This window comes from Anomaloglossus baeobatrachus, chromosome 3 (genome assembly GCF_048569485.1).
Source record: "Anomaloglossus baeobatrachus isolate aAnoBae1 chromosome 3, aAnoBae1.hap1, whole genome shotgun sequence".
Classification (NCBI taxonomy): Eukaryota; Metazoa; Chordata; class Amphibia; order Anura; family Aromobatidae; genus Anomaloglossus; species Anomaloglossus baeobatrachus.
The window spans coordinates 253,275,540-253,295,280 of NC_134355.1; the positions used below are offsets into that span (position 1 = coordinate 253,275,540).

Here is a 19,741-nt window from a genome sequence, read left to right on the forward strand (position 1 = left end):
ATTTTGTTGCGAATCCTTTGGAGGCAATCACTGCCTTAAGTCTGGAACCCATGGACATCACCAAACGCTGGGTTTCCTCCTTCTTAATGCTTTGCCAGGCCTTTACAGCCGCAGCCTTCAGGTCTTGCTTGTTTGTGGGTCTTTCCGTCTTAAGTCTGGATTTGAGCAAGTGAAATGCATGCTCAATTGGGTTAAGATCTGGTGATTGACTTGGCCATTGCAGAATGTTCCACTTTTTTGCACTCATGAACTCCTGGGTAGCTTTGGCTGTATGCTTGGGGTCATTGTCCATCTGTACTATGAAGCGCCGTCCGATCAACTTTGCGGCATTTGGCTGAATCTGGGCTGAAAGTATATCCCGGTACACTTCAGAATTCATCCGGCTACTCTTGTCTGCTGTTATGTCATCAATAAACACAAGTGACCCAGTGCCATTGAAAGCCATGCATGCCCATGCCATCACGTTGCCTCCACCATGTTTTACAGAGGATGTGGTGTGCCTTGGATCATGTGCCGTTCCCTTTCTTCTCCAAACTTTTTTCTTCCCATCATTCTGGTACAGGTTGATCTTTGTCTCATCTGTCCATAGAATACTTTTCCAGAACTGAGCTGGCTTCATGAGGTGTTTTTCAGCAAATTTAACTCTGGCCTGTCTATTTTTGGAATTGATGAATGGTTTGCATCTAGATGTGAACCCTTTGTATTTACTTTCATGGAGTCTTCTCTTTACTGTTGACTTAGAGACAGATACACCTACTTCACTGAGAGTGTTCTGGACTTTAGTTGATGTTGTGAACGGGTTCTTCTTCACCAAAGAAAGTATGCGGCGATCATCCACCACTGTTGTCATTCGTGGACGCCCAGGCCTTTTTGAGTTCCCAAGCTCACCAGTCAATTCCTTTTTTCTCAGAATGTACCCGACTGTTGATTTTGCTACTCCAAGCATGTCTGCTATCTCTCTGATGGATTTTTTCTTTTTTTTCAGTCTCAGGATGTTCTGCTTCACCTCAATTGAGAGTTCCTTAGACCGCATGTTGTCTGGTCACAGCAACAGCTTCCAAATGCAAAACCACACACCTGTAATCAACCCCAGACCTTTTAACTACTTCATTGATTACAGGTTAACGAGGGAGACGCCTTCAGAGTTAATTGCAGCCCTTAGAGTCCCTTGTCCAATTACTTTTGGTCCCTTGAAAAAGAGGAGGCCATGCTTTACAGAGCTATGATTCCTAAACCCTTTCTCCGATTTGGATGTGAAAACTCTCATATTGCAGCTGGGAGTGTGCACTTTCAGCCCATATTATATATATAATTGTATTTCTGAACATGTTTTTGTAAACAGCTAAAATAACAAAACTTGTGTCACTGTCCAAATATTTCTGGCCCTGACTGTAATGGGGACCAGGATGGGAACATATATTTCAAGATGGGGACCAGGATGGGCACAATACTACAAGGAGATCAGGATGAGGCAATGCAACACTATGGGGACAAGGATGGGGACTTTACTACAAGATGAGGAATGACTAAGATGGGGCATTTCTAAACTTTAGGGACAAAGATGGGAACATTACTACAATGGACCAGGATGAGGATATTACAAAAAAAGGGTACCAGGATGGGCATTACTGCAAGATAGGGACAAGGATGAACACATTACTACAAGATGGGGACGAGGATGGACACATTACTACAAGAAGGGGACAAGTATGGGGACACTACAATAAGAAGGGGAGAAGGATAGGCACATCACTATAAGAAAGGCACCAGGATGGGGCATTACTACAAGATGGGGACCAGAATAGGGACGTTACTACAGGATGGGGGTCATTGCTATAAGATGGGGACCAGGATGGGCATATTACTACAAAGGGACAAGGATGAGGTATTACTACACTATGGGGACAAGGGTGGGCACATTACTACAAGAAGGGGACCAGGATGGGTACATTACTACAAAGGGACCAGGATGGGGCATTACTAAACTATGGGGACAAGGATGGGGCCATTACTACAAGAGGACCAGGATTTGAGACATTACAAGGCACCAGGATGACAATAATACAACAAGAACGAGACCAGGATTACTACAAAATAGAAACCAGGATGGGGACATTACTACAAGATGGTGACGAGGATGATGACAATACTATAGGATGGGAGTCATTACTAAAAGAATGGGACCAAGATGGGCACATTACTACAATGGGACCATGAAGGTGCATTAGTACTCTATGGGGACAAGGATGGGGAATTACTACAATATGAAGATAAGGACGGACACATTACTACAAGAAGAGGACAAGAATGGGAACATTACTAGACGATGAGGACAAGGATGGGGGACATTACTACAAGGGACCAGGATAAGGATATTACTACAAAAGGGGGACTCGGATGGGGCATTACTACAAGATGGGGACCAGGTTGGGGACATTACTACAAAATAAGGACAAAGATGAGCACATTACTACAAGGAGGGAAAAGAATGAACGCATTACTAGAAGATGAGGACAAGGATGGGAGACATTACTACAAGGGGACCAGGATGAGGATATTAGAAGGGGACAAGGATGGGGCATTACTAGAAGATAGGGACCAGAATGGGGACATTACTACAAGATGTTGGCCAGATTTACTATATATTGCTAATTGTAAAACAATATTACTGTATGTGGTCAAATGGGGGGGGGGGGAATGACAAAAATAAATTCAGAATAAGGCATGAAAAAATATTTTGCCACTAAAAAGGCTGTTTTATAAATAAACTGAAGTAAACAAAAAAGTTATCACCACTTGTAACGACACAAGTAATAAAATGTACTATAACACATACAATGAATGACATTTAAAAAAAATAAAATAAACATGGCAAAAATGTTAAAAATGATGAAAAGATACATAGAAAAAAATATAGTATCACTAAAAGTATCACTTTGTCCTACAAAAAACGGCCCCTCTAATTTTTTCTCTTTTTTTTTTGTGTGGCCCATATATTCAGCCGAGTTTGAGACCCCTGGTGTATACAGTTATAAGAAATGATGAAGATGCATTCTCCTCAAATGCAGTGATCATGTGAGGGAGATGTGGTGAGGCTGTCATTCAACGCAAATTCCTCCCTTGACAAGGCATCAGGAACTGCTTGACCCTAGAATATGTAGTCAACTCTACTATGCAGGCAAGCAGCTGAATTTGCTTGTAGCTGGGGCTAATTTACCAGACCCAGTTACAAGGGAAATCAGATTTCAAAAAAGTATTTAGGCTGTGTGCCCATGATGAGTTGTTGGTGAGTTTTTGAAGCTGCGTATTTTCGCTATGTCAAAAACACAACATCTTATAGTTGTAATAAAGTGGATGGGATTTATATAAATCTCATGCCCAATGTGCTTTTCTTTTACTCAATGTAAACTGACCTGCGGTACATGTTTCAAATCCACAACGTCAATTTCTCTTGTTACGCTGAGTTTTATTTGTAACTGAACCGTTGTTTTCTTAACAGATCCGTTACAAATGAACAATAAAGAGCAATCAGTTAACAGATTCATTGTCCATAGACTCTACATGTTAAAAACAGATCTGGCTGACATTCATTATTTAACAATAGATAAAAAAGTTATGTTTGCACAACATTTTTGCAAACTGATCTCTAATGGATCCATCATAAAGGATGGCTACAGGTCATGTGAACTCAGCCTAGCTGTTTACCCTTTGAAAATGTCACAATACATTGCAATTTGTTTAACCGCTATGGCAAATAAAAAAAACCCTTATGTTTGGTACTACCATCCTTGTATTGACTTAAAGAATCCTATTCAAATGTCACTTTTACAAACCAAAAAGCAATAGCAAAATTATTTTTTTTTTACAATTTTACTACAATTGGATTATTCTTTATGGTTTTTTTCAGTACATTATGTGGTAAAATGAATGTTGTCATTCAAAACTAGAACTTGTCCAGCAAAAAACAAGCTATGTCAATGGAAAAATAAAAAAGTTATGGCTCTTGGAAGGAGGGGAGAAAAAAAAAATACAAAAGTGAAAAATTGTCCTCATCAACTTAAAGGAATTGTCCACTACTAGTCCAACCCCTTCTCATTCCCCATGTTTGGCCCCATTATAATAAAAAAGCTTATACTCACCTCCCGTGCTTATAATGTCCCAGCGGTGTTGGGTGTTACGTTCCAGGAGTTTATGTTAGGTTTTTATGTTATACGAGCCCTGTGTCCATTCATTGCTGGCTTCTCTCTCCCCGACTTTTGGCATATAAATAATTAACAGCAAGTGAGCGGCAGTCGAAAGCTCTCACTCCTGTTGATTACTCATACGTCTAAAGCAGGGGTCTCAAAATCGGCTGGGTGTATGGGCCACACAGAGGAAAAAAAATTATTTAGGGGGCCGCATTCTTTGCAAGACAAAGTGATATTTTTATTGGTACCATATATATATATATATATATTTTTTTTACACACCTTTGGATCCCTGATTTTGAACAGTTTTCATTTGTTTATTATAACAAATGTGCACATTCTTTGTTTAAATATATACATAAAAAATTTTGATTGTAAAAAAAAATATCATTCCTTTTTTAGAGGTTTTTTTTTGTTTTTTTTTTTTTACATTTTATCCCTTTCTTGTAACTAATAGTGTTACAATTAGCAAAGTATAGAAATTTTTGCCAACATCTTTTAGTAATGTTCCCCATCTTGTTGTAATGTGCCCATCCTTGCACCCTTGTAGTTTTGTGCCCCATCCTTGTCCCCATTTTGTAGTAATGTGTCTCATTCTTGTCCCTATCCTATAGTAATGTGCCCCATCCTTGTCCCCATCTTGTAGTAATATGTCTCATCCTTGTCCCCATCTTATCGTAATGTGCCCATCCTGTAGTAATGTGTCTCATCCTTGTCCCCATCCTACAGTAATGTCCCCAACTTATAGTAATGTGCCCATCCTGTAGTAATGTGTCCATCCTTGTCCCCATCTTATAGTAATGTTTTCCCATCCTTTTTCCCCTTGAAGCAATCTCCCTATCCTGTAATACTGTCCCCATCATATAGTTGTTCCATTTTCTAGTAATATGCCCATCCATCCTACAGTAATGTACCCATCCTATAGTAATGTGCCAACCTTGTCCCCATCCTATAGTAATGTCCGCATCCTATAGTAATGTGCCAACCTTGTTTCCATCCTATTGTAATGGCCCCATCCTATAGTAATGTCCCCATCCTACAGTAATGTCCCCATCCTATAGTAATGTGCAAATCTTGTTCCCATCCTATTGTAATGGCCCCATCCTATAGTAATGTCCCCATCCTACAGTAATGTCCCCATCCTATAGTAATGTGCCAACCTTGTCACCATCCTATAGTAATGTCCGCATCCTATAGTAATGTGCCAACCTTGTCCCCATCCTATAGTAATGTGCCCATCCTATAGTAATGTCCCTATCCTATAGTAATGTCCTCAGCCTTATCCCTATCCTATAGTAATGTTTCCCATCCTTGTCCCCAAGTAGTAATGTCCCTATCCTGTAGTACTGTCCCCATCATATAGTAATGTCCCCAGCCTTGTCCCCATTCTATAGTAATGTCCCCATCCAATAGTATTGTGCCCATCCTTGTAATTTCCCCATCCTTTAGTAATGTCCCCAGCCTTATTCCTATTCTATAGTAATGTTTCCCATCCTTGTCCCCTTGTAGTAATGTCCCCATCCTGTAGTACTGTGCCCCATCCTAGTCCCCATCCTATAGTAATGTCGACAGCCTTGTCCCCATTCTATAGTAATGTCCCCATCCAATAGTATTGTGCCCATCATTGTAATGTCCCCATCCTTTAGTAATGTCCCCAGCCTTGTCCCTATTCTATAGTAATGTGCCCATCCTGTAGTAATGGGTGGGGGGGAAGGGCAGTGGCGGCGGCAGCTGAAAGGGGGCAGTGGCGCTATAACTTACCGATCGCTCTCCTCTGCTTCCACAGACCCCGGAGTGAAGCTGAGGGGAGCGGTCTCTGGCCCCAGATCCACAGTGATTGGAGAGATCGATCACAAGGCCAGTCTCTCCAGTCAGAGCTGGGGGCGGGTGAAACAGAGGTTACCCAGCTCCAGCTAATGATCAGTGCTACAGCTGCACTGATCATGGTAGGATTTCAATGTTCATATATTTTCAATGGCTGAAACATTACAGTGGCTGTGATTGGCTGAGCGGCGTTCGTCAGCCAATCACAGCCTCCATAGGTCCGGGGATGAGGCACCACCCCTCCTGAGGTCAGGCAGAGGTCCCCTTCTTCCCGAATCTAAGATATTTGCAGCGAACGCAGCCACCGGGGCTTCGGGGTTGCGATTTCGCCATGACGTACTGGATACGTCATGGGTCCTTAAGTACCAGGGAGACATGACGTACCCAGTACATCATAGGTCGCTAAGGGGTTAATGTGCTGTCCTTCACATACACACACAAAAAACCCCCACACCATTCTTCTCACCTACCCCGGGTTCCCTCGGCTGCCTCATCTCTGCTTCTTGCTGTCTGCAGACCCGTGCCCCCGTTGACTATCGCGGCCGGTGCAGGGCCGCAGCCCCTGTCAGCGATTTATGTTATGGACTCTGAGCGCAACCCTGGCAAAACAATCATCTGACATAAAGCGCAGAAAGTGATTGCGGCCCTTGCACCGGCCGCGATAGTGAACAGGGCGACGGGCCTGCGGGCCGCACGAAGCAGCCTGAGGGGCCGCATGCAGCCCGCAAGCCGCGTGTTTGAGACCTCTGGTCTAAAGGAAGAGAGAAAGAAGCTGGCGGCGGGGATTGGGCGTGGCGCTCACATAAGTAACAACTTGACTTGAACCCCAGGAACATGAGTGCTGGCACCTCTGGACCGGCACTAGCACATGAGTTGAGTATAAGCTTTGTTAATTTAATAGGACAAAACATGGAGAATGAGAGGAGTTGTCCAAGTAGTGGACAACTCCTTTAAGAGTATCAATGTGCTTCTTTCTACCATTTTGTTATTTTCTTGTTTTTGTAATCATAAACTGGAAACAGATTCTAGCACATTATCAAACATTTCTTATGCCTTCTCAAACATTTTTTGTGGGCTTAAAATGAAGAAACAAAAAATTGTTATGTCAAAGAGTAACTGTCGTTTAATTTTTATTTATAAATCAAGAATACACATGAAAATAGGAAACTTTTAGAATATTCTAGGAGAAATCTGCTTCCTTCTCTGCCAGGAATGATCATTAATTTTCAAAATTCTCAATTCACCAGGTAAAATCTGTCTTCCGTGAATACAGACATTCCTATTACTGGAGGGGATAGTTAGTGCTTACATAATATTATGGTGTGTAGATGATGGGGAAGCTAGAGGCTGACACACATTCTGCTGCAAGTTCTCCTGTAAAGGTGGTGTCACACATAGCGACGCAGCAGCGATCACGACCAGCGACCTGACCTTATCAGGATCGCTGCTGCGTCATTACATGCTCGCTGGTGAGCTGTCAATCAGGCAGATCTCACCAGCGACCAGTGACCAGCCCCCAGCCAGCAGCGATGCGTGGAAGCATAACTAAGGTAAATATCGGGTAACCAAGGAAAGCACTTCTCTTGGTTACCCGATACTTACCTTAGTTACCAGCGTCCACCGTTCTCACGCTGCCAGTGCCGGCTCCCTGTTCCCTGCACTCCTAGCCAGAGTACACATCGGGTTAATTAACCGATGTGTACTCCAGCTACGTGTGCAGGGAGCAGGGACTGGCAGCGTGAGAGCACACCGCTTAGCGCTGGCTCCCTGCACTCCTACCCAGAGTACACATCGGGTTAAATACCCGATGTGTACTCCAGCTACGTATGCAGGGAGCAGGCAGCCGGCACTGGCAGAGTGAGAGCGGCGGACGCTAGTAAATAAAGTAAATATCGGGTAACCAAGGAAAGTGCTTCTTGGTTACCCGATGTTTACCGTGGTCACAGCTTACCGCAGGCTGCCAGACGCCGGCTCCCAGCTCGCTTCAGTTCGTCGCTCTCTCGCTGTCAGAGCGGGACAGCAACGTCCAAAAAATGAAGCAGGACATTCAGCAACGACCGGTGACCTCACAGCAGGGGCCAGGTCGTTGCTGGATGTCACACACAGCAACAGCGATGGGACGTCGCTGCTACGTCACAGAAAATGGTGACTTAGCAGCGACGTCGTTGTCGTCGTCGCTATGTGTGACACCACCTTAACAACAGTTACACCTCAGGAGTAAAAAAAAACAACCTAAAAAATCCTACTTCTGTATTTTGAGATAGACAGGCATGGAAATTAAAGCGGCAAATAAAAAAAAAAACCTATAAAATGAGCAAACAATTGACTTCTTTGGTTTTACTAAAAAAAAATCTGGAAATAATGTGATGAAAACATACTAAAAATGCTATATATGGGAATCTAGTCTTTTCCCAAGTGATTGTTCGTTACTGGGATGTAACTTTTTTTAATGAATAAAAGTACAGAAGAAAGGATCTCATGAATGCATTGGAAATTAGGACACTGTAACATCAGTTAGCTAATTCATTTTGCAGTGGGAATTTACATTTCTATCCATTAAGCTGTGTTTACATCATGTTTTGTGATTCTACTTAGCACATACACCAGCATAAGCCTCTGACGTGCACACTATGTGCATCCATAAGGAACAATTGGCGTGATGGAGGATAAAAGAACACTCCGTCTGGCTGGTATAAGTGAGTATACAGCAAAAATAAAAAAAAAACAAAAGAGGATGGAATAGTGTAGTAGACCACGCTCATCTATTTATTGGTATTCAGTAAGAAATGTTCATCTCATGGTTTATGTATATTTGTTGCAGCTAATGTCCAAGGGTTCACGTATGACAATGTATGCGGCTCTTACTGACTTACATGTTAAACAGAGGCCACTAACACAATGTGAACAGAGTCATGATAAGTCTGAATATATAAAATATGGATATATCACTGTTTGCTTAAAGTGCTTGTTTGTTGACACCAAGACTTTGTTGACACCAAGTTTGTTCTACATGTTCTGCACACACATCAGAAAAAAATCCAGAAGTATGTGCCAATTGTACATGGTTTCTAACTTAGTGAAAAATACTTCTAATATATTACATCTTACCTTTGCGAACTGCAGTTTCCATACACTTGAAGAAGTTAGTTTTCCAGCACCAGATCTGTGCATAGCAGCCATGGTGTAAACTTCACCCGTATTCTTCTGCTTGGACCTCAGAAGTGATAATGATGTTCTCGTACTAAGGCCTGAAGGGTTGGGATTGCAAGAGCTAATACACCATGCAGCATAAACAGATGACTTCAGTGATTCCTGTTCTGTGTGGTTGGGTTTGGCATAGTTAAGGAAACACCAGCTGACAGTAGTTGTAGTCCTCAGGCTTGGGAACTGGAGAATTTGCTGTACTTCCTCTGTTGAAGAGGACTTTTGTGACATCTGCATTAATATTCCTACAGAACGTTTTTTGTCTTTCAGTGGTTCATCTTCAAGAATTTCACTTGATGATCTTTGTGGACTTAAGCTCATATCCGAAGCTGTGTCCTCATCGTAAAACTCATCTGGTGACATTCGACCTTCACCTTCAGGAGCATCACTGGACTTCGAGTCCGACAACGTTTTTTCAACACAAGGCGATGTGCTTATGGGTGAATTTGATAGTGAAGGTGAAGGTGTATGAGTGACTGAAGAAGTGTCTTTTTGCTCTAATGTTCTTCCCTGTCTTACCAACTGAGGTTTTGAGGTTCGTGACAAATTCTTTTTTATGTCTGAATTAGTCAATTCTACTGCACTTAATTCTTTAACAATTTGTCCATACATCTTTTCATCTTTTACTCGTTTTTGTTGTTTTGTTTCCATGAATAGTTCTAGACTACTTGCAGGAGAGAGCATACGTTTGCCACCTCCGAAAGATGATGCATTATCAGAACTAGACACCAAACATAAAGGGATTGTAGAATCTAAGCCTAATGGCAATGTCTGTGGCACTTTCCATAAAGGATATTGTTCCAGTTCTCCACAAGGTGCTAGCATTTGGGCTATGTTGAATCCTAGACCTTTCATGGATGCACTTGTTGCCATTACTCTTTGTGATGTACTTCCATCCACTTTGCAGCAGATTACAATGGATGGATTATTAATTTGTGAGTGAGTAACAATAATTTGTGAAATGCTAGTATACATGACACTACCATATGATGGCACATGTGTTTGAATCCTAACTGGAACAACAGGTCCTGACAAAGGCTGAAGTGAGCCAGCACTTGGAGACATAGATAGCTGTTGATCAGTAGAAGAATCACTTGAACCACCACTGTGATCTCTCTGTAGTTTTGAAAGAATATTTTTAGATTTCTTAGAGGATGATGAGGATGACTCTATATATGGTTGATAGCATTTTTCCATACTATGAAGATAACTAAGAGACTTGCATACAATAGGATCTGGAGTAGTACCGAGGTAAAAGGACGATTGCAGCTCTGACTGTGTAGGAGGCTTGAAATATGTGTTTTGTAAAGATTGTAAATGATGCTGGAAATGTCTCTGCAAAGGATCTATACACGATGGCCACAATAGAGGAGGATGAGTTGGCATTTGAGCCATGCAAACAGAAGTGTAAGGTAACTGAAATGTGTTATGAACTGGTGGATATAAAATTTTCTCAGAATGTGGAAATAAATGCTGCTGTTCTGGCAAATGTCTTTTGGCGATGTAAGAAGATGGTGGTCCTAGAGGATTTCTCAACACATCATGACTTGTAATCGACTGCTGTGAATAATGTGATGAGGTACAGGTAGGTTGGGCAGATGTACCAACAACTAGATTTAGAGATTCGTCAGGGAGATTTATGGAACCTGATAAAGATGACGATGAAGAACGCTGCCATGCAATCTGTGAAGACCTACGATTTGTATAGGCTGCATCAGGCTGATCTTGGTTCCCAAGTTGTTCTTGCTCTGACTGAGAATTTTCAGGGAATCCACTAAAAGAAGCTTGACGAATGAGAAAGCATTTTTTACGTTCACGGGCTGGCGACAAGGTTGTAGTGATGGCACCAGGGACAGATGCATGTGTTAGGTTTCCATAGTCAAAAGATTTACTCCTTATTTCTGGAATCTCACTTAAACTAGGACATGGTATCTGCTCAGAAGAAGACCGTCTCATTTCTTTTTGATGGTGGTGGCTGGGTACGGAAAGTGAGTAAGTACCTGGAGGAACAGTTAAAAATTCAGGTGGCCTACCAATTTCATCCTGCTTTGCAGCGACTGTAGACTTTATTATTTCTTCCCTGTCAAAAGACATTGAGAAACTAGAGCTGTGGGATAAGTTACTTTCTTGACTTGGACTGCGAGACAAACTTGTTGCTGTCGACTCAAAGCTAGATTCCCCAGATGAATTTTCCATGTCTGCCAATCGAAGGCGCTTCTTCTTTGGTGGCAATTTCTCTGCAGGTAGTTGAGACAGTGTTTCACTTCTTTGGGGCCATTGAAATTCTTCTTGCGTTTTTTCAGGCTCTTTGACAGGAATTTCTGGTTCTTTTTCAGGTTTGTCGGGTTCCTCTGTAACTCGAATCTCAGGTACTGTGATATTATGTTGACGTACCAATTTAGGTGGCATGTGATATGTAGACTGTTGCTGGTGTTGAGATGGAGATGGTCTTCCTGTAGATTCAGTAAGTTCTGGTGTCTGAGTCCACTCTGGACTCATAGAAGACATTGTATTTCCACTGTCACAAGTTTCAGAGGGAGAGCAGGCCTTATCTGGCTGGATAGAAAGAAGTTCTGTAGATTCAGATCTTTCAAAAGAGTTAGGTCTACTCAAAGAGTTAGTGTGTTGTATTACTGATATGACGTTACCAGGAGGTTTCCTACTGGTTATATCTACTACCCTATCTGTGTCTGAAGATGATTCATCTAACACAGTAACAGGACTTCCAATTTGCTGATGTGATCGACAAATGTCAAAACGGTCTTGTGGACCACTGTAAACATATTCTTGCCCTGAAATTGAGAATCCAATTCTAGCAGGTTCTTGACTTGGTGATTTTGTATCAAAATCCAAAATCACAGGGCTGCTTGCTGAACTGCTAGGCATAGAAATATCTTCCTCATCTCCAACACTCTTTTCTTTTCTACGTTTTCTGTTTTCAATTGTTGTTCCAAACCGAGGAGGAGAAGGTGCTGTAACATCTACAAAATATTCCCCAGGTTTCATTCCACCTATATACTGTACATCTCGGTATCCTTGTTTGTGAACTTCATAATCATCCCACCTTTTAGGTTGCATTCCTGAGACATATTCATATACTGAAGCCATCTTCTTTTCTTTCGATGAAACAGGTTTATCATGCATTGTTTTCCTGCAATAAGCAACAGCAGCATTTTTTGACATTCTGGAATATGCATCAAACTCAGAATGACCTTCCAAGACCAATGGTAACTCAAAAGCACCTTGCCTCCTTAGGAGTCTTTGATGAGAAATACCTGTTGGACCTGGATAAAACACATCATCAGAACCTGTCATGCGTTCATCAAATGAGTGACTTCCTCTAATAGATGTAGGGACACTTAAACTCACACCAGAAGATGTTGGCATTGAATTGCTTCTTATAAGTGTTGATGTCTCTCCAGAAGGCTCCAAAAACACTGCTGTTTGGCCCTGTGGCATTTCTGAGTAGACCTTTGTTTCTTTTTCAGGAGATTCTCCGATGAGGTGTGTTTTTTGCAAATCAGAAGTATGGATTCCAGATAATCTTGACTTCATACTTTTTAACTTGGTATGATCTAAATCCCTCTTTGTCATAAACTGTGAGATATGTTCCTCAATCATACTGGAGTTGACAATGGATGCACTGCCTTCCTGACTTTGTAGCGAAGATCTAGGGCTAAGTCTACAGTATTTCCCAAAGATAATTTCTTCATAAGAGGTTGCATTGGTGTTTGGAGGACTTATATTTTGCTCTGCACTTTCAGATCGAGAAAAATAACCAGAGTCTGTACTTCCTTTACTATGGGGGCTCAAGAGATTTAAGGATTTCTCATAGTCATGCCCTTTCTTTTCCGTAAGCTTTAGTGCAAGTTTTTGCCTAGCAGTATGTAGTTCATCACTTTTTCCACTTAATGACGGGTTGTGCATTAAATCAGGTGTCACATAATGTGAGCTTTCACTAGGTAGGTGGATGCCACTCTTAGGGATTATCAGTATTGGCACTTTCATTGGGCCTCCTAATGATTCCTCTGAAGTATGGAAACCTGGATCTATGAGTTCCCCACTTCTAACACTCACATCCAATGGAATTTGTGAAATGGGGCTAAGTTTTTCAGATTCTTCAACTAGCAACAATGTCTCTTCATCAGTGTCTGTACTTTGTTCCCCATCAGAATGTATTTCATTTTCTACATCAATGCAAGAAGCCTCAAGGTCTAATTTGGACACACCAGAGTCTGTAAAAGGAACTAATCCTGCTTTAATGGCATGTGCATGTGACTTCCTGTGCTTATATAAGTTGCTTTTCGTTTTGAATGAAAAACCACAGGGTACACATGGATAGGGACGCTCTCCAGTGTGAGATCTTATATGTTTCTTCAACACACTTGGTTTGGCACAGGCCCGTGTACAATACGGACATATATATTTGCCAGGCTTTTTGGGCTTTTGCTCCTTCCTGTGAGTGTCTTCTGGCTGATCGATAGACTTCTGTGAATATTGGCTATATGACGAAGCAAGTGAAAATTTCTTTCTGGAAAATTCTGCACCTTGTCCTTGAATACGAAGGAATAAGTCCTCTGAGGCAACAGGCAAACGACTGTGATATGGATAAGCATGTCCTTCAAGGCTCTGATGAGGCTTAGCACTGTGCACTAACCTCTGTTGGTGCAGAGTATGCTGGGGAAAAGAAAGTGAATGCCGATGAGAATAGGAGCCAGAACGCTTCTGTGCATATTGCTTTCCTGACATCTGCTGGCTACTTTCATTTTGTGATCCTACTTTTAAAGAACTGTAATGCTGTACTGATGTTGGGTTTCCAATCAGTTCAGGGTTAGCTTGTCTTTCTCCTTCGTGACTGTCATAAGTGCTCATTGTAACCACAGCTGGATGCTCTTGTCTCCATCTGCTTGATACTTTCTCGGATTCTCCACACCTTGAGGTAGATTCTTGCTCTAATATGGTGTCTCCAGAGTCCATTTTGATTAAGTTGGTCTTCAGTGCTAGCTTACTTTAATGCTATACAGACACATGGAGTGTGACTGACTTTGCTCATTAAATCAGAGTCACTGCCATTTTCCTTTTTATCAAGTCACCAGAATGGATTTTTATAAAATTCTCCATGAAGCGGTATATATTCATTAATCAAAAGGTTCGTGCATGCCCAAAAGCTTCAAAAATGTGGTTGAAAAATGTTGTCACTCAAGATATGGATAATCCAGGGAGATCTGTATGCTTAACGTGCAATTCTTTTGAGTGATGGCATACATACACAACCTATAAAACATAAAAAAGAAAATCAGAATTACAGTATAAAAACATTTTCCAATGAATATTGTCCAACCTTAATCTTAGAATATTAAATATTATTGCTTATACAGTGCTGACATATATACTACAAATTGTCATCACACACTGTCCAGATTGGGGACCACAATCTAAAATCCCTACCAGTATTTCTTTGAAGTGTTAGAGTAGTTTGAGTATCCAGACGAAACCCACACAAACACCGAGAGAGCATACAAAACAATGCATGCATGTTGTTCATGGTCACATTAGAACCCAAAACCCCATAACTACAAGACAACAGTGCTAAACCCTTAATCACTATGCTGCCATATATCATGTTAAGGCCTGTGTTCACACAGGGCTTTTTGGTAATTTTTTTCCTGACCAAAATGTGATTTTGTGGCAGGAAATCTCCTTTGAGTCATCTGCGTTTTTGGTGCATATCTAGGTGGCGTTTTTGGTGCGTTTTTTTCTACAAAATGGGTTGCAGCATTAAAAAACATTGCAAAAACGCTGCAAAGAACTGACATGCTCATAATTTGAAATCTGCAGCAAAAATGCAGGTATTTGACAAAAGCCAGGAAAAAATTTGCAGGTGTGTGTGTGCATGAGATTTCAGAAATCTCATAGACTTTGCAGGGACTGTAAAAAGCAGCTTTTTATTAGCATTGATTTGCATACAACCAAGGCAAATCTGCAGCTAAAAAAACCAAAGCAATAACTTACCAAAAAAGACTCGTGTGAACAGAGCCTAAAAAAAAAGGCATAAGGAATTTTACCTAAAATATTAAATGATCACTGACAAAAAAGCATAAGATGCATATCTATTGTAAACTACTTACAGACCAGATAATCTAATGTAAAACTGGTGAACAAGAGTTGAGTTATTTAGCTTTCTATAAAAAATATATTTTTGAAGATAAAAATTGTTTACAAAAAGTAGATCCTTTTTGTTACTTATTATTTTTTATATTGTAAGATTTTGTCTATTTAGTTATTGAATTAGTATTCAATGGTTAGATATGGATTAGTATTCATTTTAATAGAGAAAAGTAAGAGGGCTTTGTAATGCAACCTATCCAAGACCAAAAAAACATTTGCGATAGGGTTCCAATAAGCACCCATGGACTGAGGGGACTAAGGTAAGCAATTAGAAACACTCTGCAGGGGTCACTTTAAGTGTAATGGACTGAAATACTTAAGATGTATTCTGCCAGCTTGAGTTTAAAAAAAGATCTAAGAAGAAAACACTTCCCATAACCGCTCATTCACGTCATTTAAAAAATAGCAGCACGAGTGTGAATTTTCCTGTAATAGCCTAGTCACCTAGCTACTAAAACACCCCGGTAATTGGCTGATTAGACTCAGTTCATGCCTAAATTTGAGAAACCTACAGAATGAATGAGTCTCAGTCAATATAAAATAAACTTTTTTCTGAAAAGTAAGAGATAAAATAGAGTAAGAAAATTGCTACACTGACATCATCATCAGCCAACCAGAATGTTTTAGTAACTATTTAGCCAGATAATTCCATGATATCCTCGGAGAGAAGAAAAGTTAGTTAATTCTTAGATCTTCTCCTAATGTTTCTGAAATGACAAAACACAGTACTTAGTACTCTTCTTTTCTCCACCTAACCATATCAGTTTACTCAAGTCCGTCAACTTATATTTGGGTGCTGTCTTCATATAGTTGGTATTGAAAATATTTTTTAGGGATGAGCTAACTGCTCGGTGCTTGGTAAGTCTAAGGAGCATTTTGATGCTCAGGTGCTCAGTACTTGTTTACAGAGTATAATGGAAGCCAATGGAGAACTCGAACATTTTTCTGGAAGATTTTCCCGAAAAATGTTTGAGCTCCCTATTGTCTTCTATTTTACCCTGTAAATGAGTACCAAGGACCCGAGCATCAAAATGCTCGTTAGACTTAATGAGCACCCGAGCATTGAGCAGTTCGCTTATCCCTAATTATGGTCTGTTTCTAATCTAAACACTTGTGGCTTTGCCGATTAGCAATTTCCTTATTCATCTCAAATAGGCCACCTGATACAATACATGAAAAAGACAGAGCTTATCATTAGTGATGAGCAGGTACTACCATCCCCGAGTGCTCAGTACTCGTAACAAGCATTTTGACAATCTTCCGGAAAAGTTGTCAAGTTCCCCATAGACTTCCATTATACTCGGTTAAAATAGTTGAGCCCATCTGAGCATCAAAATGCTTATTATGAGTACCGAGCACCACAGCATGGTAATGTTTCACCCATCGAAATGTATTCTCAGACCCAAAATGTCCTTATCCTTCAAAAGCACCCAACTATCCCCCCCTTTAAGGCCCGTTTCACTTGTCAGTGAAAAACACAGACGTTCTTCACTGACATGTAAAACACGCACATGTCCCTCCGTGTTCCGTGATTCACGGCACACATGGGTTGTCCATGTGCAATCCGTGATCTGTGATCCGTGATTGCATATGGACATTGCTCACCTGCCTTCACTGCTGCTGTCCATGGTGCTGAAGTCTCCAGCTCAGCAGCGTCCGCCCACTGCTCTCAGCACCTACTTCCTGGTCGGGTTTTCCTGCTCTCATGAATATTCATGAGCCAGGCAGAAGCTGCCGCGAGCAGAGGCTGCACAGCGAATCGCAGGCAAGGTAAGTTGAAAATATTTAATATTTAATATGTCCGTGATTTTCTGGTATGTGTTTCATTGATCACACACGGATCATACCATAGTGTGGTCCGTGGGTCATCAGTGATGCCATAAAAAAACTGACTTGTCTCCGTGCAGAATCACGGCCACGCATGCACGCTGCAAAAAAATCACTGATGTATGAGCAGACGCATTGATTATAATGGGTCTGCGTATGTCAGTGATTCTGGTACGTTTTAAAAAAAGCACAAACGTACCAGAATCACTGACGTGTGAAAACAGGCCTTAGTGTGTTAACTCTGGGAAACATTTTTTGTATTGGAATGCCACTTTCACATTCTCAACGCCTCTTGCCATTGCCAACATAAAAAAATTTCCCGCATCCAGCCCTATCTAATATGAGATCACTCATACTTATAATATCCTAGCTAGACCTATACAATACCTTTTCACATACTCATCTTATCACACTTACTACTGTTCTCCTTTCCTCTAATGCCAAATCATTCCCTCTTATTAGGCAAGCGCTGCCCTTTGCACAAGAATTAAATTGAAAAAGTCTATGCTCATATAAATTTTACAAATCCCCATCCCCTTCTGCTCTGCTTCACGTAGTGTAAGCCACTCTATATGCAACCTCTGTTGCCACCAGAGTAGATCTTCATGAATTAGATGGTCTGACTTAGCCACAATGTGTCATGCCCATGCTCCACCCACTTAAGTGAAGCTAGTTGTGAAAAAACTTTGTTAATTTCTGGCATAAACATTTTAATGAATCGACCTCCAAGACCACGTTCAAACTACCAGTATTAGGTCAGCATATTACCTCAGTATTTGTAGGTAAAAATCAGGAGTGGAACAATAAGAGGAAAAGTATAATAGATACACGGGCACCAGTGGGCATTTCCCCACCCCCCTACTGGTTTTGTCTTACAGATACTGATGTAAAATACTGACCAAATACCGAACTTGTGAATATGGCCTTAATGTGTAGCTAGTGCCTGAATCAATCCTACAACAACACTACTGATTATACAGGGAGATTGCCAGGGCAAATACCTATTCTTTTATTTCAAATTATTATTTTTTTTAAAAAAAAATAAGTAAATCAATGATGGGAATTCTGGCATAAAATAATTTTAGAAAAATGTATCAATAAAATTCACCAAAAATAACAGATGTTTGCATAATTTTTGAAACTTTTCTAAATTGTCTCAAAAAGAGGGTGTTGTTTTGTCGAGCTACAAAATGGGTTCGATGCAGCATCTTTTTAGGCAATCTTTTTAGAAACATACTAGTCTAAACTACACCACCCAAGAAGTGGCATTAAAACATAGAGAATCTAATGTGTACCACATATGCACCAAATTTAATTTCTTAAGCCGCCATGATAGATTTTAGGCAGCTTTGACTGTATTTTCTACATTTATACTTTTAGACAGAATTAGTAAATCTATGGAAGTATAATACTCTAGTAAAAAAAAAAAAAAATCAGACTACCATATTGCAATACGAGTAGTAATATACATAATATGTTACAATGCTCAATTGAAAGGCTTTGGTAAGAATGTTAATATTAAGTTTAAGAAGATCATTTAAGGGGTTATCAGGGAGTATTTTTTTTCTGTTGGGCCTAAGAACTTATAAGCAGGTAGGTTGTTAATAAGGACATACTTGTTCTGGCCGCAATTCTGCAGTTTACGGTGACATCACGATGATGGAGGAGCTGCTCCTCTACCGGTCTGCTCTGTTGACAAGCTGTTACTGCTGATCTCATGCTGACTGACAGCCAGGTCACTGCTGCATAATGGCGCGGAGTCGGCTGTCAATCGGCACAACAGCAGCAGTCAAGTCTTTCGACAGAAAACGAAGATCTGCTCTGCCGAGCTGAGGTCTAATGAAGCAGCTGACTCGCTGGCAGGGTCTGTGATGGCTCTAAACTGGGCAGAACAGGCCTGTAGTTAGCAACTGACCTGCGTGTGTGTTCTTAGCCCCATGTGAAAAAAAAATAAAACAACCCCAGATAACTCCTGTAAACTGAAGATATTTCAGATTACTTTATGGTACATATTAAGTGGATCTAAAGTCAGTCTGGGGGAGCGAAGTAAGCCATTGCCAGAATCATTTGGCAGCCCAATCTCAGAGACCACTCAGAAGGCCCCAATACACATCAAATGATCAACCTCCCATACACATGTTGATGAGAACCTGACAAATTTGTAAAGTGATCTGATAAATTTTAGCAAAGTATGTTATCTTTATAAAATAAAAAAAAACATGCACCACTATTATCCAGTATCAAGTCAGCCTAAGGGATATTATACTTATTGTTACATTACCACAAGCTCACATTCAAAACTTATATTCATTCCACAAATGTTCTGGTACTTTTACACAGCTATAGCAATATTTTTTAATCTATTTAAATGCCATTGATCCACTAAATATTATAGCATGTACACAAGATGTGGACGATGTCATAAACTTTAGAGGAGGCAGACAATAAAAAATACAGAGCACAAACCTTACATATAGTTTCACTCTTACATCCTGTGTGTAATACAATAGACTCTATATTATACCTGCAGT

The 19,741-nt window shown here is 40.7% G+C and overlaps 1 protein-coding gene across 3 annotated transcripts in view; it reads right to left on the bottom strand.

Annotated features, from left to right (window-relative positions):
- Positions 1-19,741, bottom strand: part of HIVEP2 (HIVEP zinc finger 2) — a 304,455-nt gene that overhangs the window by 36,241 nt on the left and 248,473 nt on the right. For all 3 annotated transcript variants that reach the window (XM_075339798.1, XM_075339799.1, XM_075339800.1), the window contains one exon: positions 9,120-14,489. In XM_075339798.1, coding sequence (XP_075195913.1) covers positions 9,120-14,192 — 5,073 coding nt within the window. In that variant the 5' untranslated portion in view covers positions 14,193-14,489. The remainder of the gene's footprint in view (positions 1-9,119; positions 14,490-19,741) is intronic.